The 27,873-nt window shown below is 39.6% G+C and overlaps 2 protein-coding genes across 7 annotated transcripts in view; one reads left to right on the top strand and one right to left on the bottom strand.

Annotated features, from left to right (window-relative positions):
- Positions 1-123: 123 nt before the first annotated feature.
- On the bottom strand, positions 124-516 carry Mzt1 (Mitotic spindle organizing protein 1). Its single transcript, XM_081993156.1, has one exon. The coding sequence runs from the start codon at positions 412-414 to the stop codon at positions 190-192; it is 225 nt and encodes a 74-aa protein (XP_081849282.1). The 5' UTR covers positions 415-516; the 3' UTR covers positions 124-189.
- Positions 517-770: 254 nt separating this feature from the next.
- Positions 771-27,873, top strand: part of LOC145738349 (eukaryotic translation initiation factor 4 gamma 1-like) — an 81,222-nt gene continuing 54,119 nt past the window's right edge. The window contains exons 1-10 of one of the 6 annotated variants that reach the window (XM_081993150.1): positions 772-1,036; positions 1,146-1,287; positions 4,859-4,890; positions 4,976-5,145; positions 5,196-5,309; positions 9,056-9,260; positions 9,322-9,644; positions 13,831-14,212; positions 14,273-14,449; positions 25,291-25,657. In XM_081993150.1, coding sequence (XP_081849276.1) covers positions 1,223-1,287; positions 4,859-4,890; positions 4,976-5,145; positions 5,196-5,309; positions 9,056-9,260; positions 9,322-9,644; positions 13,831-14,212; positions 14,273-14,449; positions 25,291-25,657 — 1,835 coding nt within the window. In that variant the 5' untranslated portion in view covers positions 772-1,036; positions 1,146-1,222. Of the gene's footprint in view, positions 1,288-4,397; positions 4,638-4,858; positions 4,891-4,975; positions 5,146-5,195; positions 5,310-9,055; positions 9,261-9,321; positions 9,645-13,830; positions 14,213-14,272; positions 14,450-25,290; positions 25,658-27,873 lie in introns of those variants that run through there. The other 5 variants (XM_081993154.1, XM_081993149.1, XM_081993153.1 and 2 more) reach the window with 5 other exon arrangements.

Here is a 27,873-nt window from a genome sequence, read left to right as displayed (position 1 = left end):
GGCTTCAAAGTGCCGTAATTCAACTATTCTAAATGGGACACCCTGTAGATTGGCACACCATTAGATGTCCCATACAGACATCTCTCTCTCTCTGTACCACAGGGTAAATTGAGACAAGCCATGTAAATAAGTTTGATTTTAATGGAATAAAAGCAAGTTTAAAAACAATAATTTATTAGAACAAACTAATCAGGTTTCGGCCGGTGTGGTTTTAGCATTGTGATTGGTTACCTGTTGTTGCAAGTCTCGCACGATTAAAGCTAAAACTTCGGGACTGATGCCCACTTCGCATAGTCGCACGCAAACTGCAAGAGCTTCCGACGACAAACCAGTATTGAGCAGTTCCGATATTTGTTGTATGGTGGTCAATGTGGACTGGGCCTCTTTAATGTGTCTGGCTCGACTCGAATCCATTTTATTATTTAAAGCTTTATTTTGATGGGGCTAAAAGGGTTTTAGTAAACAACAAACATTCAACCTCTTTTCTAACCCTATATTTTAGTTTGACAGTTTGACAGCGGCGTTGCCAAATCAATTAAGTTTGGTGGTACTTGCGAAATTAATAGTTTAACCGGCTAGGAGATAAACGTCAACAGCTTATCATCGTAGCTGAGTAAAGCAGGAAATGTATTTAATTTTGCCTGGTACATTAGCGGCAGAGCACAGCTCTGCCGCTTACCGCTTCTATTGTAGCCTGTGGTAAATCTGGCAACGGGGAGCTGACAAACGTCAATCAATGTGTCAGTTTAGTTTGCGTTCGAGGGCGCTTCGGTTCGTTGTCCCTGAACCGTGAAAGCCGCGTGTCACTTTGAATACTAAAAAAAGTGATTTCAATTCAATTTGCTGGCAAACGCAAAAAAAACTACCCCAACCCAACTGTTCAGCTCGAACTTGTGCTAATCGGGTTCCGTAATTTTCAGTTAGCGGTGCAAATGCGCCGCCCTGTGCAAACAATAGGAAATCGACCATGTTTTCCTGGTACACATAATAATCCGCCATATTGAAATCTAACCTTTTCCCTTGATAGAAAATAGTGGTAAGTGGGCAATATTCCACGAATTTTCTGTTAATTTTCTTTCGTTTCGGTGCGTTTTTATCAAAAAATGCGTGATACGTGGACCGTTTAAGTGTTGTGTGCCATTTAGGTGTGAACATATGCATATTCTAAGAGCGAACCTTTGGCACCCATTTTAAGGGAGACCTGGACGTGTTTAGGGCGAAAATGAGTGCTAACCAGAAGCAACCGGCTGCCGGAGGACCCCAAACTCAACGCTACTCAAATTCACCGTATCCTTTTGTCACCCCCCTTTTTTACCAGTCTGTCAAGTAAATGTCCAGTTTTTAGTGATATTCTGGGGGCTACACAATCATGGTCAGTGTTTTTACATTAGTACCCATATGGTAGTGACTTCTTTATAGGTATATCACTTTCCCTTATCATTTACTAACCCTACCAAATGGTAGAAAACCCTGAAAAACTAGATTAACACCTTTAGTTGGCATTTTAACTTGTTTCTTCAGTTTAAAGTGTTAAAACTAAAACCAGCTTGTTCAGTACTTACCAAATTATAATTCTCTCGATTACCAAGTACATTCTTAAATTGGGTACAGGTGAGTTATTTGCTTATATACGCATAAAAAGGAGGAATATAATATTTTTTAAATTTCAGCCCCTCAAGTCACTTTTCAATCTGTATTTTCCATCGCAAGTGCAAAACTAGTGTAGTAGCGGCAGCATAACACACTAGTTTTGCACTAAACACGTAAATTGGAAATTTTCGAAGACAAGGTAGGGCTGGGTTTTCCTTCCCAACTTCTTCTAGTCTCTTAATCGTAATTATTAACTTAATTACTTGAAAATTGTGGTTACACCTCGATAAAGCTAAATTTGACAGTTCTGATGTTAAGGAACGCTTTTATACTTTTCTTAGGTCACGTGACAACTGTCATAACTGTCAAAATCCACTCATCAGTGTTCTGAAAGTATAAAATGTCAAATATGTGCTTTTTTGTGAAATTACACTATAAGTTGTGTTTACGGCTTAACGAAGTCAAATTTGACAGTTCTGATGTTAAGGAACACTTTTATACTTTTCTTAGGTCACGTGACAGCTGTCAAAATGCACTCACCAGTGTCCTGAAAGTATAAAATGTCAAATATGTGCTTTTTTGTGAAATTGCACTGTAAGTTGTGTTTACGGCTTAATGCAGCCAAATTTGACAGTTGTGACATTAACGGACGGTTTAGTACGTTGCTGATGTCACGTGACAGCTGTCATAACTGTCAAAATGCACTCACCAGTGTCCAGAAAATATAAAATGTCAAACAGATTTGTTTCTTTGTGGAATTGCACTGTAAGTTGCGTTTACGGCCTAATGAAGTCAAATTTGACAGTTCTGATGTTAAGGAACACTTTTATTACTTTTCTTAGGTCACGTGACAACTGTCATAACTGTCAAAATGCACTCACCAGTGTCCTGAAAGTATAAAATGTCAAATATGTGTTTTTTTGTGGAATTGCACTATAAGTTGCATTTACTGCTTAATGAAGTCAAATTTGACAGTTCTGATGTTAAAGAACTCTTTTATACTCTTCTTAGGTCACGTGATAGCTGTCATAACTGTCAAAATGCACTCACCAGTGTCCTGAAAGTATAAAATGTCAAATATGTGTTTTTTTGTGGAATTGCACTATAAGTTGCATTTACTGCTTAATGAAGTCAAATTTGACAGTTCTGATGTTAAAGAACTCTTTTATACTCTTCTTAGGTCACGTGATAGCTGTCAAAACTGTCAAAATGCACTCACCAGTGTCCTGAAAGTATAAAATGTCAAATATGTGCTTCTTTGTGAAATTGCACTATAAGTTGTGTTTATGGCTTAATGAAGCCAAATTTGACAGTTGTGACATTAACGGACGGTTTAGTACGTTGCTGATGTCACGTGACAGCTGTCATAACTGTCAAAATGCACTCACCAGTGTCCAGAAAATATAAAATGTCAAACAGATTTGTGTCTTTGTGGAATTGCACTGTAAGTTGTGTTTACGGCTTAATGAAGTCAAATTTGACAGTTCTGATGTTAAGAAACACTTTTATACTTTTCTTAGGTCACGTGACAGCTGTCAAAACTGTCAAAATGCACTCACCAGTGTCGTGAAAGTATAAAATGTCAAATATGTGCTTTTTTGTGAAATTGCACTATAAGTTGTGTTTACGGCTTAATGAAGCCAAATTTGACAGTTGTGACATTAACGGACGGTTTAGTACGTTGCCGATGTCACGTGACAGCTGTCATAACTGTCAAAATGCACTCACCAGTGTCCAGAAAATATAAAATGTCAAACAGATTTGTTTCTTTGTGGAATTGCACTGTAAGTTGTGTTTACGGCTTAATGAAGTCAAATTTGACAGTTCTGATGTTAAGAAACACTTTTATACTTTTCTTAGATCACGTGACAGCTGTCAAAACTGTCAAAATGCACTCACCATTGTCGTGAAAGTATAAAATGTCAAATATGTGCTTTTTTGTGAAATTGCACTATAAGTTGTGTTTACGGCTTAATAAAGTCAAATTTGACAGTTCTGATGTTAAGGAACACTTTTATACTTTTCTTAGGTCACGTGACAGCTGTCAAAACTGTCAAAATGCACTCACCAGTGTCCTGAAAGTATAAAATGTCAAATATGTGCTTTTTTGTGAAATTGCACTATAAGTTGTGTTTACGGCTTAATGAAGCCAAATTTGACAGTTCTGATGTTAAGGAACACTTTTATACTTTCTTAGGTCACGTGACAACTGTCATAACTGTCAAAATCCACTCACCAGTGTCCTGAAAGTATAAAATGTCCAACAGATTTGTTTCTTTGTGGAATTGCATTGTAAGTTGTGTTTACGGCTTAATGAAGCCAAATTTGACAGTTGTGACATCACTTTTCTTAGGTCACGTGACAACTGTCAAAAAATTCACTCACCAGCGTGTCCTAATAGTATAAAATGTCAAGTAGATGCGTTTTTCGGAGAACGTACACTGTAACGTGCGTTTATTGTTTCGTGGAGTCCCGAATTTGACAGTTCTGACGTTGACACTTGTCTGTCATACTTTGACACTGTCAAACTTTGCTCCATAAAGCCATACATACACAATGCGTAGCGTGTGTTATCCGAGAGGAAAAATCATTCGCTGATGATGGGAAAAACGCGCTTTACACTATAGAAAACTGCCTAAATTAGTTTGTTAGGGTTTCTTTGAACGGTAACCTGAAAATTGTCGTGCACAATCGGGCAACAGTGCCGAAAAACCCCGTCTTTCTCAGGGCGCTTGTCCGGTGGTTGCGAATCCATCCACGTGTCCACAAAATGGCGGTTCGATAATGCATTTTCCCCCGGGGTGGTTTTTGTTGATGAACCGACCAGTTTTTCGGGTAAATTGTGGGGAAAATCATGAAGAAAACGGCAAATTTCAAGCTTGATTGATTGAACGTAATGGTGCTTGTGCCCGGTTATTGATTTGTGTGGCTTTCTCTAATGGAAATTATGGTATCGAGATTTGTGCCCGGTGGATCTGTCAAACAGGATGGAATTTGCTTATTGCCACCGTCCACCCATTTTAGGCTGCTACCGCCCCAGACACCTCGTAAGTTACAGTTTTTCTGATTAGTCACACAAAAATACACTTGCAAGCAAAATAGGGGAGTGTATTTATGTAAAAGGTGATCGATTGAAAGCGCCGTTGCCAGCGTTACTGTCTGTTTAGGTTGAATAATTCAGCCGAGAGGGCGCTGGTTGTCTTGTGACATTTGCTTGACAGATCTTAGTGATAGTTATTTCGTATAAAATCCTTAATAACATTAACAGATACCAACCAATTATAACGCAACATACAAATGGTAAGTGTCGAGAATATTTCTGGAACTTTTTGGCCAAAAACACTTTGAATCCTTGAAGAGGATGTTTGATTGCACTTTTTTGTAGGATCGGACGCGTTTCACAGTAACGCTTCGTATGTGACGCAAAATCAAGGGCCGAACCAAGGGGGGCCCGGCTTGAGGAACATTCAACCGACGAGACCGCCCAACCAATCGTCGACGCCGCCCAACACGGACCTGAACGTCACCAATCTGCAGCCGTCTCTGTCGCCAATGGTAAGTGACGTAAACACGCTCGATTTCAGTTTGACAGTTTTGTGTGTTAGCAGTTTGTGCCGAATCCGAACGTGAGGCCGCCACCGGCGGCGACGTTTTTTCCAAATCGGGGCGCGGGAGTGCCTCCCACGCAAAACCCCAGAATGCCCAATCAACAGCATCGGGTAACTATTCGCTCGAGTGCGCGGTAAAGTCCACTTTTCCGCACTGATTTGAGTTTTGCGCTACCAAAAGTGTTGTTTAGTTTTTGCGCGCCCTCTAGTAGCCAAACTATTAGCTTGAGCGGGGATATTTCCCTACTTTTGACATAACAACTTTGACGCCCTCTAGCGGCCGAACCGTGCAGCCAATTCACTTGAGCGGAGTTTCACTTTGGAGTGCTTACAGTCTGTGCTATCTTTTTGCTTCAATGACTTTTTGCCGTCAACTGTCAAATAACTGAGTTATTCAAGGTCAAAGCCAACAATGTCAAAATGACGTTTGACGTGAATATTCTCGTGACTTGGACGCTCTCTAGCGGCCAAACCGTGCAACCAATTTGCTCGAGAGGTGATATTTTTGGAAAGCCCACGTTCTGGACTATCTTTTCGCTGGAATGACATTTTGACGACAAGTGTCAAATAACCGATTAATTCGAGGTTCTTTTAAACTGTCTTTCTAGCAGTTTAAACTTTGACACAACGTTTCTCCCTAACTGTACTTGATTTCGTGGTATTTTTTACGTCATTAGAGAGGAAATTTAATGAGGATTCCAAAAATGTGCTTAAAACTGTCATTTTCTCACTCCAAGTGGGTTTTAGAGGTGATTTTGTACCTGACTGTCCTTTCAAATTGCGTTTCTAGCAGTTTAAACTTTGACACAACTTTTCTCCCTCACTGTACTTTATTTCGTGGTGTTTTTTATGTCATTGGATAGGAAATTTAATGAGGATTCCAAAAATGTGCTTAAAACTGTCATTTTCTCACTCCAAGTGGGTTTTAGAGGTGGCTTTGTCTCTGACTGTCTTTCTGGCAGTTCAAACTTTAACACCACTTTTCTCCCTGACTGTACTCGATTTCTTAGTATTTTTTTCTCTCAGCAGATAGAAAATTTAATGAGGATTCCAAAAATGTGCTTAAAACGGTCATTTTCTTAGCCCAAGTGGGTTTTAGAGGTAATTTTGTACCTGACTGTTCTTTCAAATTATGTTTCTGACAATTCAAACTTTCATACCACTTTTCTCCCCGACTGTACTAAATTTTGTAGTGTTTTTGATGTCATTGGATAGGAAATTTAGTGAGGATTCCAAAAATGTACTTAAAACAGTCATTTTCTCACTCCAAGTGGGTTTTACAGGCAATTTTGTCTCTGACTGTCTTTCTAGCAGTTCAGACTTTGATATGACTTTTCTCCCTGACTGTACTCAATTTTTTTGTGTTTTCTTATGTCATTGGATAGGAAATTTAATGAGGATTCCAAAAATGTACTTAAAATTGACATTTTATCACTCCAAGTGGGTTTTAGAGGTGATTTTGTCCGTGACTGTCCTTTTAAACTGTCTTTCTGGCAGTTTAAACTTTGACACCACTTTTCTCTTTGATTGTACTCAATTTCGTAATGTTTTTTATGTCATTGGATAGGATATGTAATGAGGTTTCCAAAAATGTGCTTAAAACTGTCATTATCTCACTCCAAGTGGGTTTTACAGGCAATTTTGTCTCTGACTGTCTTTCTAGCAGTTCAGACTTTGATACGACTTTTCTCCCTGACTGTACTCAATTTTTTTTGTGTTTTCTTATGTCATTGGATAGGAAATGTAATGAGGATTCCAAAAATGTGCTTAATACTGTCATTTTCTCACTCCAAGTGGGTTTGACAAGCGATTTTGTCCCTGACTGTCCTTTCAAATTGTGTTTCTAGCAGTTTAAACTTTGACACAACGTTTCTCCCTAACTGTACTTGATTTCGTGGTATTTTTTACGTCATTAGAGAGGAAATTTAATGAGGATTCCAAAAATGTGCTTAAAACTGTCATTTTCTCACTCCAAGTGGGTTTTAGAGGTGATTTTGTACCTGACTGTCCTTTCAAATTGCGTTTCTGACAGTTCAAACTTTGACACAACTTTTCTCCCTGACTGTACTCGATTTTGTAATGTTTTTTTTATGTCATTAGATGGGAAATTTAATGAGGATTCCAAAAATGTGCTTGAAACAGTCATTTTCTCACTCCAAGTGGGTTTTAGACGTGATTTTGTCCCTGACTGTCCTTTTTTAACTGTCTTTCTAGCAGTTCAAACTTTGACACGACTTTTCTCCCTGACTGTACTCAATTTTTTTGTGTTTTTTTATGTCATTGGATAGGAAATTTAATGAGGATTCCAAAAATGTGCTTAATACTGTCATTTTCTCACTCCAAGTGGGTTTGACAAGCGATTTTGTCCCTGACTGTCCTTTCAAATTGTGTTTCTGACAGTTCAAACTTTGACACAACTTTTCTCCTTGATTATTCTCCATTTTTTAGTGTTTTTTTATGTCATTGGATAGGAAATTTAATGAGGATTCCAAAAATGTACTTAAAATTGACATTTTATCACTCCAAGTGGATTTTAGAGGTGATTTTGTCCCTGACTGTTCTTTTAAACTGTTTTTCTAGCAGTTTAAACTTTGACACTACTTTTCTCTTTGATTGTACTCAATTTCGTGGTGTTTTTTATGTCATTGAATAGGAAATTTAATGAGGATTCCAAAAATGTGCTTCAAACAGTCATTTTATCACTCCAAGTGGGTTTTAGAGGCGATTTTGTACCTGACTGTCCTTTTAAACTGTCTTTCTGGCAGTTTAAACTTTGATAATACTTTTCTCCCTGACTGTACCAATTTTTTTGTGTTTTTTTTGTGTCATTAGATAGGAAATTTAGTGAGGATTCCAAAAATGTACTTAAAACTGTCATTTTCTCACTCCAAGTGGGTTTTACAAGCGATTTTGTACCTGACTGTCTTTTTGGCAGGTCAAACTTTGACACAACTTTTCTCCTTGACTCTACGCAATTTTTTTGTGTTTTTTTATGTCATTGGATAGGAAATTTAGTGAGGATTCCAAAAATGTGCTTAAAACTGTCATTATCTCACTCCAAGTGGGTTTTACAGACAATTTTGTACCTGACTGTCCTTTCAAATTGTGTTTCTGACATTTCAAACTTTGACACAACTTTTCTCCGTGACTGTACTCAATTTTGTTGTTTTTTTTATGTCATTGGATAGGAAATTTAATGAGGATTCCAAAAATGTGCTTAAAACTGTCATTTTATCATTCCAACTGGGTTTTAGAGGTGATTTTGTCTCTGACTGTCTTTCTGGCAGTTCAAACTTTGACACCACTTTTCTCCCTGACTGTACCAAATTTTTTGTGTTTTTTTATGTCATTGGATAGGAAATTTAATGAGGATTCCAAAAATGTGCTTAAAACAGACATTTTCTCACTCCAAGTGGGTTTTACAGGCAATTTTGTCTCTGACTGTCTTTCTAGCAGTTTAAACTTTGACACGACTTTTCTCCCTGACTGTACTCAATTTCTTAGTGTTTTCTCATGTCATTGGATAGGAAATTTAGTGAGGATTCCAAAAATGTGCTTCAAACAGTCATTTTCTTACTCCAAGTGGGTTTTAGAGGTGATTTTGTCCCTGACTGTCCTTTTAAATTGTCTTTCTAGCAGTTTAAACTTTGACACTACTTTTCTCCCTGACTGTACTCAATTTTTTTGTTTTTTTTTTAAATTTCATTGGATAATTTTACTGTAAACTACTGTTCAACGAAAATCCAGGACGGACACTCTTTCAGGACGAATTTTGCGCGTGACACGTGCGGAAAGTGGTTCTTTGACCGCTCGTCCCGCTTACCGCACTCGTTGATCGTTTGGTTACGCAATTTCAGGGTCAAACTCCGGTATTTCAATCGCAGTACGTTGCCATGCAACCGATGTATCTTCCGGGCAGCTTGTACTACGCCCCAAACAGTCGTCCGCCCAACAACATGATGAATCCGCCGTCGTTTTCGCAGCCCGCCGTTTTCCAGCAGTCGTTTTCCAATTTTCCGCAGTTTTCCTCGTCGGTCTCGTCCGGCGTACCGATTCAATCCTGTAAGCATTTTTTTAGGGGAATTTGATGGGGAATTTGTGAGATCGATTTCTGTTTGTCTAGATGCGCCACTTTATCCAGTTTATCCGCCGCAAAGTGGGCCGATTTCGTTGACCAGACCGACGGCGACGCCGGCGACGGCGGCGCCCCCCAACCCGCCCGCCGGTACCATAGCGAACGCGCCGATCATGGCGCCACCGCCCGCCGCTCAAACGAACTATTCCCGAAACAGTCGACAGCGACGATCGAAAGCCATTCCGATCATCGATCCGAACACCGGCCAGGACAAGTTGGACGAGATCTTCGAGACTAAAAACGTGTCGCATCCGGCCTCGGGCGAATCGTCGGCCCGACAAACGCCCCAGCCTCCCAACAACAATAAAGAGGTGAGTTTGGCAACGTTGCGCAAAAATTCTTGACATTTGCCGTAACTAGAGTCCCGATTAAAAAAGCACTCAAATCGTCAACAAAATTATTTACCTCAAAAAAACATAAAGACAAGAAAAAAAATTAATACATTTTTAAATAATATTTTTAAATTTTAATTAATTTTTATTTTTTTTATTTATTTTTATTTTATTTTAATTTTATATATTTTTTTGAATTTTTTATATTTTTATAATAATTCGGTCAACAATAGTAACTGTCAAAAATGCCGCTTAATTTCAACGTCACGTAACAAAATGGCGAGGCAGTGAATGGGCCTTATCACTTATTTCGCTTGCCGTGTGATTTGGCAACGCAATTTGCCTTGGGAAATTTCAAAAAAATTGTCCAACTTGGCAACACTGTAGAAATGCGGTTATCGTTCGGCCGGCGTTCGTTTTCAAGCCCGACGGAGCGAGCAGAGCGTTATTGACGTCACGATGACGTAGTTTGACAGTTGGTTAAACTATGCTTTTGCTACATTACGTCATCGTGACGTCGAAAACGCGCTGCTCGCTCCATGGAACTGGAAAACGAATGCGGGCTTTGTGTTCACGAAAATGATCGATTTGGCAACATTGTCATGGATAAAGGACAAAAAAAAACCCACTTGGAGTGAGAAAATGACTGTTTTAAGCACATTTTTGGAATCCTCACTAAATTTCCTATCCAATGACATAAAAAAACACTAAGAAATTGGGTACAGTCAGGGAGAAAAGTTGTGTTAAAGTTTAAACTGCCAGAAAGACAGTCATAGACAAAATCACCTCTAAAATCCACTTGGAGCGAGAAAATGACTGTTTTAAGCACATTTTTGGAATCCTCACTAAATTTCCTATCCAATGACATAAAAAAACACTAAGAAATTGGGTACAGTCAGGGAGAAAAGTTGTGTTAAAGTTTAAACTGCCAGAAAGACAGTCATAGACAAAATCACCTCTAAAATCCACTTGGAGCGAGAAAATGACTGTTTTAAGCACATTTTTGGAATCCTCACTAAATTTCCTATCCAATGACATAAAAAAACACTAAGAAATTGGGTACAGTCAGGGAGAAAAGTGGTGTTAAAGTTTGAACTGCCTGAAAGACAGTCAGAGACAAAATTGCCTGTAAAACCCATTTGGAGTGAGAAAATGACTGTTTTAAGCACATTTTTGGAATCCTCACTAAATTTCCTATCCAATGACATAAAAAAACACTAAGAAATTGGGTACAGTCAGGGAGAAAAGTTGTGTTAAAGTTTAAACTGCCAGAAAGACAGTCATAGACAAAATCACCTCTAAAATCCACTTGGAGCGAGAAAATGACTGTTTTAAGCACATTTTTGGAATCCTCACTAAATTTCCTATCCAATGACATAAAAAAACACTAAGAAATTGGGTACAGTCAGGGAGAAAAGTTGTGTTAAAGTTTAAACTGCCAGAAAGACAGTCATAGACAAAATCACCTCTAAAATCCACTTGGAGCGAGAAAATGACTGTTTTAAGCACATTTTTGGAATCCTCACTAAATTTCCTATCCAATGACATAAAAAAACACTAAGAAATTGGGTACAGTCAGGGAGAAAAGTGGTGTTAAAGTTTGAACTGCCTGAAAGACAGTCAGAGACAAAATTGCCTGTAAAACCCATTTGGAGTGAGAAAATGACTGTTTTAAGCACATTTTTGGAATCCTCACTAAATTTCCTATCCAATGACATAAAAAAACACTAAGAAATTGGGTACAGTCAGGGAGAAAAGTTGTGTTAAAGTTTAAACTGCCAGAAAGACAGTCATAGACAAAATCACCTCTAAAATCCACTTGGAGCGAGAAAATGACTGTTTTAAGCACATTTTTGGAATCCTCACTAAATTTCCTATCCAATGACATAAAAAAACACTAAGAAATTGGGTACAGTCAGGGAGAAAAGTTGTGTTAAAGTTTAAACTGCCAGAAAGACAGTCATAGACAAAATCACCTCTAAAATCCACTTGGAGCGAGAAAATGACTGTTTTAAGCACATTTTTGGAATCCTCACTAAATTTCCTATCCAATGACAGAAAAAAACACTAAGAAATTGAGTACAGTCAGGGAGAAAAGTTGTGTTAAAGTTTGAACTGCCAGAAAGACAGTCAGAGACAAAATCACCTCTAAAACTCACTTGAAGTGAGAAAATGACTGTTTTAAGCACATTTTTGGAATCCTCACTAAATTTCCTATCTGATGACAGAAAAAAACACTAAGAAATTGGGTACAGTCAGGGAGAAAAGTGGTGTTAAAGTTTGAACTGCCAGAAAGACAGTCAGAGACAAAATTGCCTGTAAAACCCATTTGGAGTGAGAAAATGACTGTTTTAAGCACATTTTTGGAATCCTCACTAAATTTCCTATCCAATGACAGAAAAAAACACTAAGAAATTGAGTACAGTCAGGGAGAAAAGTTGTGTTAAAGTTTGAACTGCCAGAAAGACAGTCAGAGACAAAATCACCTCTAAAACTCACTTGAAGTGAGAAAATGACTGTTTTAAGCACATTTTTGGAATCCTCACTAAATTTCCTATCCAATGACATAAAAAAACACTAAGAAATTGGGTACAGTCAGGGAGAAAAGTGGTGTTAAAGTTTGAACTGCCTGAAAGACAGTCAGAGACAAAATTGCCTGTAAAACCCATTTGGAGTGAGAAAATGACTGTTTTAAGCACATTTTTGGAATTCTCACTAAATTTCCTATCTAATGACATAAAAAAAACACTACAAAATTTAGTACAGTCAGGGAGAAAAGTTGTGTTAAAGTTTGAACTGCCAGAAAGACAGTCAGAGACAAAATCACCTCTAAAACTCACTTGAAGTGAGAAAATGACTGTTTTAAGCACATTTTTGGAATCCTCACTAAATTTCCTATCCAATGACAGAAAAAAACACTAAGAAATTGAGTACAGTCAGGGAGAAAAGTTGTGTTAAAGTTTGAACTGCCAGAAAGACAGTCAGAGACAAAATCACCTCTAAAACTCACTTGAAGTGAGAAAATGACTGTTTTAAGCACATTTTTGGAATCCTCACTAAATTTCCTATCTGATGACAGAAAAAAACACTAAGAAATTGAGTACAGTCAGGGAGAAAAGTGGTGTTAAAATTTGAACTGCCAGAAAGACAGTCAGGGACAAAATTGCCTGTAAAACCCACTTGAAGTGAGAAAATGACTGTTTTAAGCACATTTTTGGAATCCTCACTAAATTTCCTATCTGATGACAGAAAAAAACACTAAGAAATTGAGTACAGTCAGGGAGAAAAGTGATGTTAAAATTTGAACTGCCAGAAAGACAGTCAGGGACAAAATTGCCTGTAAAACCCACTTGGAGTGAGAAAATGACTGTTTTAAGCACATTTTTGGAATCCTCATTAAATTTCCTATTTAATGACATAAAAAAACACTAAGAAGTCGAGTACAGTCAGGGAGAAAAGTTGTGTTAAAGTTTGAACTGCCAGAAAGACAGTCAGAGACAAAATCACCTCTAAAACTCACTTGAAGTGAGAAAATGACTGTTTTAAGCACATTTTTGGAATCCTCACTAAATTTCCTATCCAATGACAGGAAAAAACACTAAAAAATTGAGTACAGTCAGGGAGAAAAGTGGTGTTAAAGTTTGAACTGCCAGAAAGACAGTCAGAGACAAAATTGCCTCTAAAACCCACTTGGAGTTAGAAAATGACTGTTTTAAGCACATTTTTGGAATCCTCACTAAATTTCCTATCCAATGACCAAAAAAAAACACTAAAAAATTGAGTACAGTCAGGGAGAAAAGTGGTGTTAAAGTTTGAACTGCCAGAAAGACAGTCAGAGACAAAATTGCCTCTAAAACCCACTTGGAGTTTGAAAATGACTATTTTAAGTACATTTTTGGAATCCTCACTAAATTTCCTATCCAATGACAGAAAAAAACACTAAAAAATTGAGTACAGTCAGGGAGAAAAGTGGTGTCAAAGTTTAAACTGCCAGAAAGACAGTCAGAGACAAAATCATCTCTAAAACCCACTTGGAGTGATAAAATGACTGTTTTAAGTACATTTTTGGAATCCTCATTAAATTTCCTATCTGATGACATAAAAAAACCCTACAAAATCGAGTACAGTCAGGGAGAAAAGCTGCATCAAACCTTTTTAATTTCAGATTCAGGCAGCGTTCGCCAAACAAGTGGCGCAAGCAATCAACGAGGACAAGCGGTTCAGCGACAGCTTGGACCAACCGTACGAATCGTCCGAACCGTTTGCCGCCCCGCCGCCTCCGCCGCCCCCCCTCCTCGCAAACGCGCGTTTCGACGTGCAAAACAGCACCCTCCAGTGCGACGCTAAAGAGTTTATAAGCGCGAAGGAGGCCACGCCCATCGTGTCGGCCAATAGCGACGCGGCCGAAGTGATTTTAGCGAAAAAAGACGACAGTCACGACAGTCCGACGAAAACGAGCCGCAAACAAACCCACCACCATCCCAAACCGGACATCGTTTTCAAGGAGCAGCCCAAAGAAACGGAATGTGATACCACCTCTTCCACGGGTAAGTCACGTGACGTGTTTTGACGCAACTGTCAAAAAAATGACGCGATCGCTGTGACAGTTAAGGAAGAAACCAATCCAGTGCCTCGACCGGTAGATGATACTGCGCAACCGGCGGCGCCCTCTTTAGTAGAACAAATCAACGACACGCCGGACAGAAAAGGTGCCAAAAAACCGGAACCGGAACCCCCCACCCTTCCTACAGTATTACCGCCAGAGAATGCATCACAAAATGCTGGTAAGTCGTTGATTATTCATGTCTGTCAAAAATAAACGGGATCAAGGGTGCGTCAAAGTGTCAAAAGTGCCAATCAGCTGTCTAGAACGTTTTCGAAACCTTCCAGGACAGTTTGGAGACTTCTAGAGTCGTGTAGAACGTTCCAGAAGTTTCTAGAAGCTCTCAGAGCTTTCTTGAACGTTCCAATGCGTGGTGAAGCTTTCAGAAACTTTAATAACCATTTAAAAGCTGCAAAAAAGTTTAAATTTACTTTGAAACCTTCCGGAACGTTCTACAATGTTGCGTCGAGTTCTAAAACCTTCCAGAACAGTTTAGCGTTTTCCAGAACTTTTCAAATCGTTCTACAAAGTTCTAGAAATTTTCGGGACGTTCTAAAAGTCGTCAGATCCTTGTAGAACCTTCTGGAAACTTGAAAAACCTTTTAAGAGCTACAAAAAAATCGTGTGAAACTTCCACAACACTTGGAAAGTTTTTAGAACTATCTGTAACCTTTCGCAACCATTTTGGACATTTCTAGCCTGTTTTGACCATTCTTAGGCTCTTTTAAACATTTCTGGACACTTTTGAACACTTTTAGACTGCTTTTGTCCATTCTTAGTCTATTTTGAACATTTTTAGGCTGTTTTGAACCTTTCACAACCATTTAGGACATTTCTAGACTGTTTTGACCATTTTTGGGCTATTTTAAACATTTTTAAGCTCTTTTAAACATTTCTAGACACTTTTGTCCATTCTTAGTCTATGTTGAACATTTCTAGACTGTTTTGACCATTCTTAGGCTGTTTTAAACATTTCTGGACATTTTTGAACATTTTTTTGACTGTTTTTGTTCATTCTTAGTCTATTTTGAACATTTTTAGGCTGTTTTTACCCTTTCACATCCATTTTGGACATTTCTAGACTGTTTTGACCATTCTTGGGCTATTTTAAACATTTCTCTACACTTTTGAACATTCTTAGTCCGTTTTGTCCATTCTTAGGCTATTTCCACAATAGTTTCGAGACTTCTAGAACTTTTCAGAGCTTTCCAGGAGGTGCTAGAAACTTTCAAATCGTTCTGCAAAGTTCTAGAAACGTCCGGGACGTTCTAAAAGCTTCCGGATCTTTGTAGGACTTTCTAGAACGTTGTGGGACGTTCCGAAAGCTTCCAGAACCGTTCAGGAACTTGTGTAACCTTTTAAAAATTACAAAAAAGCTTTCGGTTGTTTCTAAGGCACTCTAGAGTGTTCTAGAAACACTTTTAAACTTCCGCCTTCTAGAACTATCTGTAACCTTCCAGAACAGTCTAGATTCTTCTAGAATCGTCTTAAAACAGTTTAGAGCTTTCCAGAAGGTGCTAGAATAGTCAACATCACGTGATAACCCCTTTTTTGTAACTTTGACGGTTTTCGTAATTTTTACCAAAAACTGGTTTTAAAGACTGACTTGACTGACTGAAATCACTTTTTTTGATATCTTCACAAACAACCCGGAAATTGCCAGTTTTTCGAACTGGGTGACAGCTACTGTCATTTTGACAACGGGAATGGATTTCCCGTCCCCAAATTAGTCGAAAACGAGTACCATCAAGTCTAGTGAAATCGGACTGGTTTTGACGTTATTAGCTGTCAAAGTGACAAATTAACAATAACCCATCTCAAGCGTCTTTAACCGGAACCAAACGAGAAAAAGGTGGTTTTGGACAATTTGGCCAAAATTGCACAAAATCGCGTTTGGACTCGTTTTAGACTAAATCGAGGGTGGGGAATCCAACCACACCAAAATTAACCGCCTAACTCCAACCAAACAGGGTGAAACAAGCAATTTTTTCGCTTTAAAACGAATTTTGACGACGACGAAAAAATGTATCAGTGGTTACTTTGGCGGCCTCTAGCGGCCAAACGATGCAACCAATCAACTCGTGTAGGGATATTTTCAGAAAGCTTACACTCCGCACTATCTTTTTGCTTCAGTGACATTTTGACGTCAGCTGTCAAATAAGCGAGTTATTTGAGATCAAAGCAACCCGTGTCAAAAAAAGTGACATTTTTGTCTAGAATGACTTTGACGACCTCTGGCGGCCAAACGGTGCAACCAATCAACTCGTGTAGGGATATTTTCAGAAAGCTTACACTCCGCACTATCTTTTTGCTTCAGCGACATTTTGACGTCAGCTGTCAAATAAACGAGTTATTTGAGATCAAAGCAACCCGTGTCAAAAAAGTGACATTTTTGTCTAGAATGACTTTGACGACCTCTGGCGGCCAAACGGTGCAACCAATCAACTCGTGTAGGGATATTTTCAGAAAGCTTACACTCCGCACTATCTTTTTGCTTCAGTGACATTTTGACGTCAGCTGTCAAATAATCGAGTTATTTGAGATCAAAGCAACCCGTGTCAAAAAAACGACATTTTTGTCTAGAATGACTTTGACGGCCTCTGGCGGCCAAACGATGCAACCGATCAACTCGTGTAGGGATATTTTCAGAAAGCTTACACTCCGCACTATCTTTTTGCTTCAGTGACATTTTGACGTCAGTTGTCAAATAAGCGAGTTATTTGAGATCAAAGCAACCCGTGACATTTTTGTCTAGAATGACTTTGACGACCTCTGGCGGCCAAACGGTGCAACCAATCAACTCGTGTAGGGATATTTTCAGAAAGCTTACACTCCGCACTATCTTTTTGCTTCAGCGACATTTTGACGTCAGCTGTCAAATAAACGAGTTATTTGAGATCAAAGCAACCCGTGTCAAAAAAGTGACATTTTTGTCTAGAATGACTTTGACGGCCTCTGGCGGCCAAACGGTGCAACCAATCAACTCGTGTAGGGATATTTTCAGAAAGCTTACACTCCGCACTATCTTTTTGCTTCAGTGACATTTTGACGTCAGCTGTCAAATAAGCGAGTTATTTGAGATCAAAGCAACCCGTGTCAAAAAAGTGACATTTTTGTCTAGAATGACTTTGACGGCCTCTGGCGGCCAAACGGTGCAACCAATCAACTCGTGTAGGGATATTTTCAGAAAGCTTACACTTCGCACTATCTTTTTGCTTCTGTGACATTTTGACGTCAGCTGTCAAATAAGCGAATTATTTGAGATCAAAGCAACCCGTGTCAAAAAAGTGACATTTTTGTCTAGGATGACTTTGAGGTCCTCTGGCGGCCAAACGGTGCAACCAATCAACTCGTGTAGGGATATTTTCAGAAAGCTTACACTCCGCACTATCTTTTTGCTTCAGTGACATTTTGACGTCAGCTGTCAAATAAGCGAGTTATTTGAGATCAAAGCAACCCGTGTCAAAAAAAGTGACATTTTTGTCTAGAATGACTTTGACGACCTCTGGCGGCCAAACGGTGCAACCAATCAACTCGTGTAGGGATATTTTCAGAAAGCTTACACTCCGCACTATCTTTTTGCTTCAGCGACATTTTGACGTCAGCTGTCAAATAAACGAGTTATTTGAGATCAAAGCAACCCGTGTCAAAAAAGTGACATTTTTGTCTAGAATGACTTTGACGACCTCTGGCGGCCAAACGGTGCAACCAATCAACTCGTGTAGGGATATTTTCAGAAAGCTTACACTCCGCACTATCTTTTTGCTTCAGTGACATTTTGACGTCAGCTGTCAAATAATCGAGTTATTTGAGATCAAAGCAACCCGTGTCAAAAAAACGACATTTTTGTCTAGAATGACTTTGACGGCCTCTGGCGGCCAAACGATGCAACCGATCAACTCGTGTAGGGATATTTTCAGAAAGCTTACACTCCGCACTATCTTTTTGCTTCAGTGACATTTTGACGTCAGTTGTCAAATAAGCGAGTTATTTGAGATCAAAACAACCCGGGTCAAAAAAGTGACATTTTTGTCTAGAATGACTTTGACGACCTCTGGCGGCCAAACGGTGCAACCAATCAACTCGTGTAGGGATATTTTCAGAAAGCTTACACTCCGCACTATCTTTTTGCTTCTGTGACATTTTGACGTCAGCTGTCAAATAAGCGAGTTATTTGAGATCAAAGCAACCCGTGTCAAAAAAAGTGACATTTTTGTCTAGAATGACTTTGACGGCCTCTGGCGGCCAAACGGTACAACCAATCAACTCGTGTAGGGATATTTTCAGAAAGCTTACACTCCGCACTATCTTTTTGCTTCAGTGACATTTTGACGTCAGTTGTCAAATAAGCGAGTTATTTGACATCAAAGCAACCCGTGTCAAAAAAGTGACATTTTTGTCTAGAATGACTTTGACGACCTCTGGCGGCCAAACGGTGCAACCAATCAACTCGTGTAGGGATATTTTCAGAAAGCTTACACTCCGCACTATCTTTTTGCTTCAGTGACATTTTGACGTCAGTTGTCAAATAAGCGAGTTATTTGAGATCAAAACAACCCGGGTCAAAAAAGTGACATTTTTGTCTAGAATGACTTTGACGACCTCTGGCGGCCAAACGGTGCAACCAATCAACTCGTGTAGGGATATTTTCAGAAAGCTTACACTCCGCACTATCTTTTTGCTTCAGTGACATTTTGACGTCAGCTGTCAAATAAGCGAGTTATTTGAGATCAAAGCAACCCGTGTCAAAAAAGTGACATTTTTGTCTAGAATGACTTTGACGACCTCTGGCGGCCAAACGGTGCAACCAATCAACTCGTGTAGGGATATTTTCAGAAAGCTTACACTCCGCACTATCTTTTTGCTTCAGTGACATTTTGACGTCAGTTGTCAAATAAGCGAGTTATTTGAGATCAAAACAACCCGGGTCAAAAAAGTGACATTTTTGTCTAGAATGACTTTGACGACCTCTGGCGGCCAAACGGTGCAACCAATCAACTCGTGTAGGGATATTTTCAGAAAGCTTACACTCCGCACTATCTTTTTGCTTCAGTGACATTTTGACGTCAGCTGTCAAATAAGCGAGTTATTTGAGATCAAAGCAACCCGTGTCAAAAAAGTGACATTTTTGTCTAGAATGACTTTGACGACCTCTGGCGGCCAAACGGTGCAACCAATCAACTCGTGTAGGGATATTTTCAGAAAGCTTACACTCCGCACTATCTTTTTGCTTCAGTGACATTTTGACGTCGGCTGTCAAATAAGCGAGTTATTTGACATCAAAGCAACCCGTGTCAAAAAAGTGACAGTTTTGTCTAGAATGACTTTGACGGCCTCTGGCGGCCAAACGGTGCAACCAATCCACTCGTGTAGGGACATTTTTAGAAAGCTTAGAATGTGACCTATCTTTTCTCTTCTATGACATTTTAACGTCAGCTGGCAAATAACCGAGTTATTTGACATCAAAGCAACCCGTGTCAAAAAAGTGACATTTTTGTCTAGAATGACTTTGACGGCCTCTGGAGGCCAAACGGTGCAACCAATCAACTCGTGTAGGGATATTTTCAGAAAGCTTACACTCCGCACTATCTTTTTGCTTCAGCGACATTTTGACGTCAGTTGTCAAATAAGCGAGTTATTTGAGATCAAAGCAACCCGTGTCAAAAAAGTGACATTTTTGTCTAGAATGACTTTGACGACCTCTGGCGGCCAAACGGTGCAACCAATCAACTCGTGTAGGGATATTTTCAGAAAGCTTACACTCCGCACGATCTTTTTGCTTCAGTGACATTTTGACGTCGGCTGTCAAATAAGCGAGTTATTTGACATCAAAGCAACCCGTGTCAAAAAAGTGACATGGCGCAATTCTTTACCGTTCGGGGCCTAAACCTGACCGTTTTCTTGCGAATTTTTGCGTTTAAGGGTGCAAAAAGTACCGAGAATCCCTTTCCCTCTCTCTGTGCGCGTACAAAGAACATTTTACGATCGTTTGTTACCTGGTTTTGTGAGCGAAATTTGAAAAAAAGGTTCTCTTGGGGCGGTTTATTTATATCATCACCGAGTCGGTTTGCGTCCTCGCCAAATGTATTCCTATACAAGTCATGTTTAAATTAGTAGTCCTAGGCGATCCGTCGTAAACGGAATACGGAAGTTTTTCCCCGCAGATTTCGCTTATAAAATGCCGATTGCGAAGTGATGGTGAACGTGCACGATGGGCAATCGTAAAAAACCGAAAAACACCGGTAAGTTTCCGGCATTTTTGTGTCCGAACCGGATTTTTATTCTTCTCCGGTTAGTTTCAACCTAACCTAACCTAAACGCGGACATTTTCGTTGCGAATATCTCTCGAAAACGGTGTGAGATTGTATTTTGTGCGCAACGCAGTCGACTGCAACTTGACCTAGAAACGTGCTGCATGATTTTGAACTTTTCACAAGCATTTTGTCCATTCTTAGTCTATTTTGAACATTTTTAGGCTGTTTTGAACCTTTCACAACCATTTTGGACATTTCTAGACTGTTTTGACCTTTCTTGGGCTATTTTAAACATTTTTAAGCTCTTTTAAAACATTTCTAGACACTTTTGAACATTCTTAGACTGTTTTGACCATTCTTAGGCTATTTTCAACATTTTAAAACTCTTTTAAAACATTTCTGGACACTTTTGAACATTCTTAGACCGTTTTGTCCATTCTTAGGCTGATGTGAACATTTTTAGGCTGTTTTGAACCTTTCACAATCATTTTGGACATTTCTAGACTGTTTTGACCATTCTTGGGCTATTTTAACCGTTTTAAGCTCTTTTAAACATTTCTAGACACTTTTGTCCATTCCTAGTCTATTTTGAACATTTTAGGCTGTTTTTAACCTTTCACAACCATTTTGGACATTTCTAGACTGTTTTTGACCATTTAACGATAATGTTTTAGTCGAAAATGAGTATAATCTTGGTTTTTCAAATTTTGGCCGCCATCTTGGATTTGCTCGACACCAGTGACAGTTAACGTCAAACTGACAGTTGCGTTGTACTCCCCAACCTCAAATTAGTCGAAAATGAGTATATCTTGGTTTTTTCAAATTTTGGCCGCCATCTTGGATTTGCTCGACATCAGTGACAGTTAACGTCAAACTGACAGTTGCGTTGTACTCCCCAACCTCAAATTAGTCGAAAATGAGTGTAATCTTGGTTTTTCAAATTTTGGCCGCCATCTTGGATTTGCTTCACACCAGTGACAGTTAACGTCAAACTGACAGTTGCGTTGTACTCCCCAACCCCAAATTAGTCGAAAATGAGTATAATCTTGGTTTTTTCAAATTTTAGCCGCCATCTTGGATTTGCTTCACACCAGTGACAGTTAACGTCAAACTGACACTTGCGTTGTACTCCCCAACCCCAAATTAGTCGAAAATGAGTGTAATCTTGGTTTTTTCAAATTTTGGCCGCCATCTTGGATTTGCTTCACACCAGTGACAGTTAACGTCAAACTGACAGTTGCGTTGTACTCCCCAACCCCAAATTAGTCGAAAATGAGTATAATCTTGGTTTTTTTCAAATTTTGCCCGCCATCTTGGATTTGCTCGACACCAGTGACAGTTAACGTCAAACTGACAGTTGCGTTGCACTCCCCAACCCCAAATTAGTCGAAAATGAGTGTAATCTTGGTTTTTTCAAATTTTGGCCGCCATCTTGGATTTGCTCGACACCAGTGACAGTTAACGTCAAACTGACAGTTGCGTTGCACTCCCCAACCCCAAATTAGTCGAAAATGAGTGTAATCTTGGTTTTTTCAAATTTTGGCCGCCATCTTGGATTTGCTTCACACCAGTGACAGTTAACGTCAAACTGACAGTTGCGTTGTGCTCCCCTACCCCAAATTAGTCGAAAATGAGTATAATCTTGGTTTTTTTCAAATTTTGGCCGCCATCTTGGATTTGCTTCACACCAGTGACAGTTAACGTCAAACTGACAGTTGCGTTGTACTCCCCAACCCCAAATTAGTCGAAAATGAGTGTAATCTTGGTTTTTTCAAATTTTGGCCGCCATCTTGGATTTGCTCGACACCAGTGACAGTTAACGTCAAACTGACAGTTGCGTTGTACTCCCCAACCCCAAATTAGTCGAAAATGAGTATAATCTTGGTTTTTTTAGTTTTGGCGGCCATCTTGAATTTTCTCGACTCTAGTGACAATATGGCGATAGCCACAGCAAAAAACCGGATTTCTGTTCTCTACGCCAAAATTAGTTAAAATGGTCACCTTGACACCAACTCGCTTATTTGAAACACCCTGTATAACCATGCCGTATAACAAAAGAAAGCTAATGAATGGGGCTATCACGTGGCCAAGTCGTACCCAGGTACGGAACGTTGAAAAGTGGCAACGTCGCACCTCGTCCCCCCCCCACTTTCTCTATTTCGGACGCACAGCTGAGATGGCGATCTTCGGACCATTTCGGTGACATAACGAACAGTCTCGAAGTCGATTCGAAGATGGCGTTTATTAAGCGGCGACCGCATGGGTCGTACGCAACGTGTTCCCTTTTCCCAGTACCACTTTAAGAGTTTCGTGTTCGTGAAATTAGAGTTTTTGCCGCGATTGTTGTTCGGTGCTTTAGCTCAATTCCGGCTGTGATTAGTTTTTATTTTTTTATTTTTAACGTGCGAGTGCACGTGCAGTACTACCGATAACCGTTTAAGGGGGTCTCCGCACATATGTCTCGTCACAGCTAAGAATAGATCTCCCCCTAAATTCTACACACACACACACACACCATGGAGGACGGATGGACTACAGTCAGCAAAGGTACGACCGTATTTTTTTTTGGAAATCTACCGTCCATAGGGTACTGCTTTTAGGTTATATTCTCCCCTTTCCCATTCGCTCGTCGACTTGGTGAAAATCAAGCCGTGGTACGACCTTGATCAAGGCCTACACAATTTCAAACTCACTCTCTCTCTCTGGGTTTTCTATTTTTTTCTCGAAATCATCCAGCCAACTCCTCTCGGGTACTTTCTGCCCGAAAAATTAAGTGAAAACAGTGTTGCCAAGTGGCCGCCACGAATTTACCATCTCAATTCGGTCTAGTCTGTCACATTCACCACTCTACTGTGATACGACAGTGAACGTCAAAGTGACTTGGTTGTCACAGATTCCTCAACCTCAAATTGGTTGGAAACGAATATATAGTCAATTTTTGACATTTTCCTCCCTTCCAGTGACAGTTGTCATGTCAAACTAGGCCTCTAGATACTAATTAAACTAAGAAAGTTACTGTTTACCGATATGTTTGCGATTGTCACTTGTCAAAAAATGTCTGACAGTAAAACTGTCATTTGTGAAATATTATAGTTAAGAATTATTTTTTTATGTTGTCTCCTTCTCCAAAATGGCTTCTAGAGGCGTCTGGCAGCTTTAAAAACAGTGTTTACCAGCTTAAGAAGGTTTCAGAGGGTTTTGGCAACTAAAATTGACTTGTAGATGCTGCTGGTAATACAAAATGGCCGTTTAGAGGCCTCTGGCACTGTTAGAAGTCCCCTAGGAAGCTGAAGAAGGTTTCAGAGGCCTCTGGCAGCTTTAAAAGAGTCTTCACTAACTTAAGAAGGTTTCAGAAGCTTCTGGCAACTAAAATTGCTTCTGGTAATACAAAATGACCGTTCAGAGGCTTCTGGCAACTAAAAATGACTGCCAGAGGCCTCTGGCACATTAAAAACAGTTTTAGTAAGCTTAACAAGGTTTCTGGCAATACAAAATGTCTTCTAGAGGCATCTGGCAGCTTTAAAAGAGTCTTCAACTAACTTAAGAAGGTTTCAGAAGCTTCTGGAATCTAAAAATGGCTGCCAGAGGCTTCTGACAACTAAAATTGACTTGTTGACCGCTTCTGGTAATACAAAATGGCTGTTTAGAGGCCTCTGGCACTATTAGAAGTCCCCTAGGAAGCTGAAGAAGGATTCAAAGGCCTCTGGCAACTAAAATTGACTTGTAGACGCTTCTGGTAATACAAAAATGGGCCGATCAGAGGCTTCTGGCAACTAAAAATGACTGTCAAAGACCTCTGGCACATTAAAAACAGTCTTGACAAGCTGAAAAAGGTTTCAGAGGCCTCTGGCAACTAAAGATGGCTGCCAGAGGCCTCTGGCAAATAAAATTGACTTGTAGAAGCTTCTCGTAATACAAAATGGCCGTTTAGAGGCCTCTGACACTATTAGAAGTCCCCTAGGAAGCTGAAGAAGGTTTCAGAGGCCTCTGGCAACTAAAAATGCCTGCCAGAGGCGTCTGGCAACTAAAAATGGCTGTCAGTGGCCTGTGGCACATTAAAAACAATTTTAACAAGCGTAAGAAGGTTTCAGAGGCTTCTGGCAATACAAAATGGCTGTTTAGAGGCCTCTGGCACTATTAGAAGTCCCCTAGGAAGCTGAAGAAGGTTTCAGAGGCCTCTGGTAACTAAAAATGGCTGCCAGAGGCTTCTGGCAGCTTTAAAAGAGTCTTCACAAACTTAAGAAGGTTTCAGAGGCTTCTGGCAATACAAAATGGCCGTTTAGGAGGCCTCTGGCACTATTAGCAGTTCCTTAGGAAGCTGAAGAAGGTTTCAGAGGCCTCTGGCAACTAAAAATGGCCTGTTGACGCTTCTGGTAATACAAAATGGCCGTTTAGAGGCCTCTGGCACTATTAGAAGTCCCTTAGGGAAGCTGCAGAAGGTTTCAGACGCCTCTGGCAACCAAAAATGGCTGCCAGAGACCTCTGGCACATTAAAAACAGTCTTGGAAAACTGAAAAAGGTTAGGTTAGGTTAGGTTAGAAGCCTCTAACTTCTGGCAACTAAAATTGACTTATGAGATACGTTCGCGATTGTCACTTGTCAAAAATGACAGTTGCCGATCGTCACTAAAACTGTCATTATTTGTGAAATATATTACAGTTACCATTTTTTTTTTGAATTGTCTCCTTTCTGTTTTTAAGAAGTCTGACAACACCGCTCGCACTGTTCTTGGTTCGATTAGTAGCAAGTTTTTGGTTTTGTTTTGCAGGAAAATCGAAAAACAAGCACAACAGAAACAACCAGCACAATCAGAACGGCAAGACGCAGGCGGCACCGGCGCCGCCGCCCCAGCAGCAGCCGCAGCCGGTGGTGGTGGCGGTACCGGTACCGCAACCCCCCAAAGCCAACAATCGTTCCAACAAGTCGAAGGAGCTGAACATGAAGGGGGCGAACAAGGAGGGCACCGACATGGACGCGTTCAACGACAAAGTCAACGCCAACGCGACGACGGCACCCCTCGAAAACGTCACCGCCGACGCGGTCAACGCCAACGTGATTGCGCCGCGGTCGCCGACGCCACCGCCCCCAGCCGCCGTCGTTCCTAAACAAGAGACTGAAGAACCCGTTGTTGTATGGTGAGTGTGGCGTGATAAATTGACAGTTGACAGGCAACGTTGCCCCGCAACTACAAACGTTTTTAAAAATCAGAAAAAAAAAATGAGCAGAAAACGTTCTATTTGCGGGACAGTTGACATTTTGACAGACACTGGTGTAGTGGACACCCTGTAACTGGCTCAAAATGGCTAATTAAGTCAATCCAGAATAATTCAGTTCACAGCCTCTAATTTAAATGGGACATCCTCTGTATATTATTATGTCACGTGATAACGCTAGAATTCTCAAAAAAGTGTGGTTAGAATGTGACAATTAGCAACTATTTGTCGCATTCTTTGATTACTACTGCGAGGCGCATTCGCCAATTATCAAGAACAGCTAAATTCAGAGCCTACTACAATAATTCTTCCTTTTTAGGCAGATTAAATTTTTCCGTATTCGCCAATTGTCAAGAAAACTGAATTCCCTTCTTTCTAATGCAATTTTTAAATCAATATCAGGTTTCTCTACGATTATTTCCTTCCTATCAATTTTGACCAATCGCTATCAAGAATTAGTATAACAAATGTAAATTTTAAGTGGAAAATTCCTAGGGGGGGACCCCTTTGAAAAATTTCAAAATTTTAGTTTTTATTTTTTTATAAAAAAACGGTACGTTTTACAAAAAAATGGTACATAAGAAAAAAGTTGCGTCTCATCGAGGTCCACTCCCACTAAAATTATCAACTCGATCAATTGAACCATTTCCGAGATATTGGGGAAAATGTCCGAAAATTTGTAGTCAACTTTGACGCCCTCTAGCGGCCAAACGGTACAACTTAGCGGTGCGCAGTTTCCACCAATGGATAGCCTCATTCATTGGCTATCTATAATCCTATTATGTGTCTATAGTAAATGTTTAAATAACCGAGTTATTCACGATTGAATGAGACGATGCACAAAAATTTTGTCCAAATGAGGATTTTTTGACCCCTCGATGGGTTCCATATCTGAGTATCATAATTTTGGTACTATCTCAACGAAATTCACATAATAGACTAATTCGGACCTGCTGAGTCCAAATCTGGTGTCAGATTGACAATAAGTGGTACCATTTCCGAGTTAACCTAAAAAAAACCCATTTTTACGCACATTTACGTCATAGCTCGCTTATTAAAGCCAATCTGTCACTTTGACACTATAAGTTAAACTTCTACTACCAATCCAAAGGTATTTGCACAGTCAACGTGAAAATTAAAAATTCAAAATTTTTTCCAAAAAAATCGAAAGGGGGACCCTTTGAAAAATTTCAAAATTTTAATTTTAATTTTTTTATAAAAAAACGGTACGTTTTACAAAAAAATGGTACATAATAAAAAAGTTACGTCTCATCGAGGTCCACTCCCAATAAAATTTTCAATTCGATCAATTGAACCGTTTCCGAGATATTGAGGAAAATGTCCGAATATTTTTAGTCAACTTTGACGCCCTCTAGCGGCCAAACGGTACAACTTAGCGGTGCGCAGTTTCCACCAATGGATAGCCCCATTCATTGGCTATCTATAATCCTATTATGTGTCTATAGTAAATGTTTTAACTAACTGAGTTATTCAGGATTGAATGAAACGATGCACAAAAATTTTGTCCAAATGAGAAACCCCTTTGAAAAATTTCAAAATTTCATTTTTTATTTTTTATAAAAAAAACGGTACGTTTTACAAAAAAAATGGTACATAAGAAAAAGTTGCGTCTCGTCGAGGTCCACTCCCACTAAAATTATCAACTCGATCAATTGAACCATTTCCGAGATATTGGGGAAAATGTCCGAAAATTTGTAGTCAACTTTGACGCCCTCTAGCGGCCAAACGGTACAACTTAGCGGTGCGCAGTTTCCACCAATGGATAGCCTCATTCATTGGCTATCTATAATCCTATTATGTGTCTATAGTAAATGTTTTAAATAACCGAGTTATTCACGATTGAATGAGACGATGCACAAAAATTTTGTCCAAATGAGGATTTTTTTGACCCCTCAATGGGTTCCATATCTGAGTACCATAATTTTGGTACTATCTCAACGAAATTCATATAATAGACTAATTCGGACCTGCTGAGTCCAAATCTGGTGTCAAATTGACAATAAGTGGTACCATTTCCGAGTTAACCTAAAAAAAACCCATTTTTACGCACATTTTACGTCATAGCTCGCTTATTAAAGCCAATCTGTCACTTTGACACTATAAGTTAAACTTCTACT

Source organism: Ips typographus, linkage group LG15 (assembly GCF_016097725.1).
Source record: "Ips typographus isolate SLU linkage group LG15, UJ_Ityp_2.0, whole genome shotgun sequence".
In the NCBI taxonomy this organism is placed as follows: domain Eukaryota; kingdom Metazoa; phylum Arthropoda; class Insecta; order Coleoptera; family Curculionidae; genus Ips; species Ips typographus.
The sequence above is the reverse complement of the archived record's forward strand: the minus strand, read 5'-3'. Positions and strand labels throughout refer to the sequence as shown.

Excerpts from the sequence above, each read along its gene's own strand:
- Mzt1 (XM_081993156.1), bottom strand. The coding sequence starts at position 414 with ATGGATTCGAGTCGAGCCAGACACATTAAAGAGGCCCAGTCCACATTG.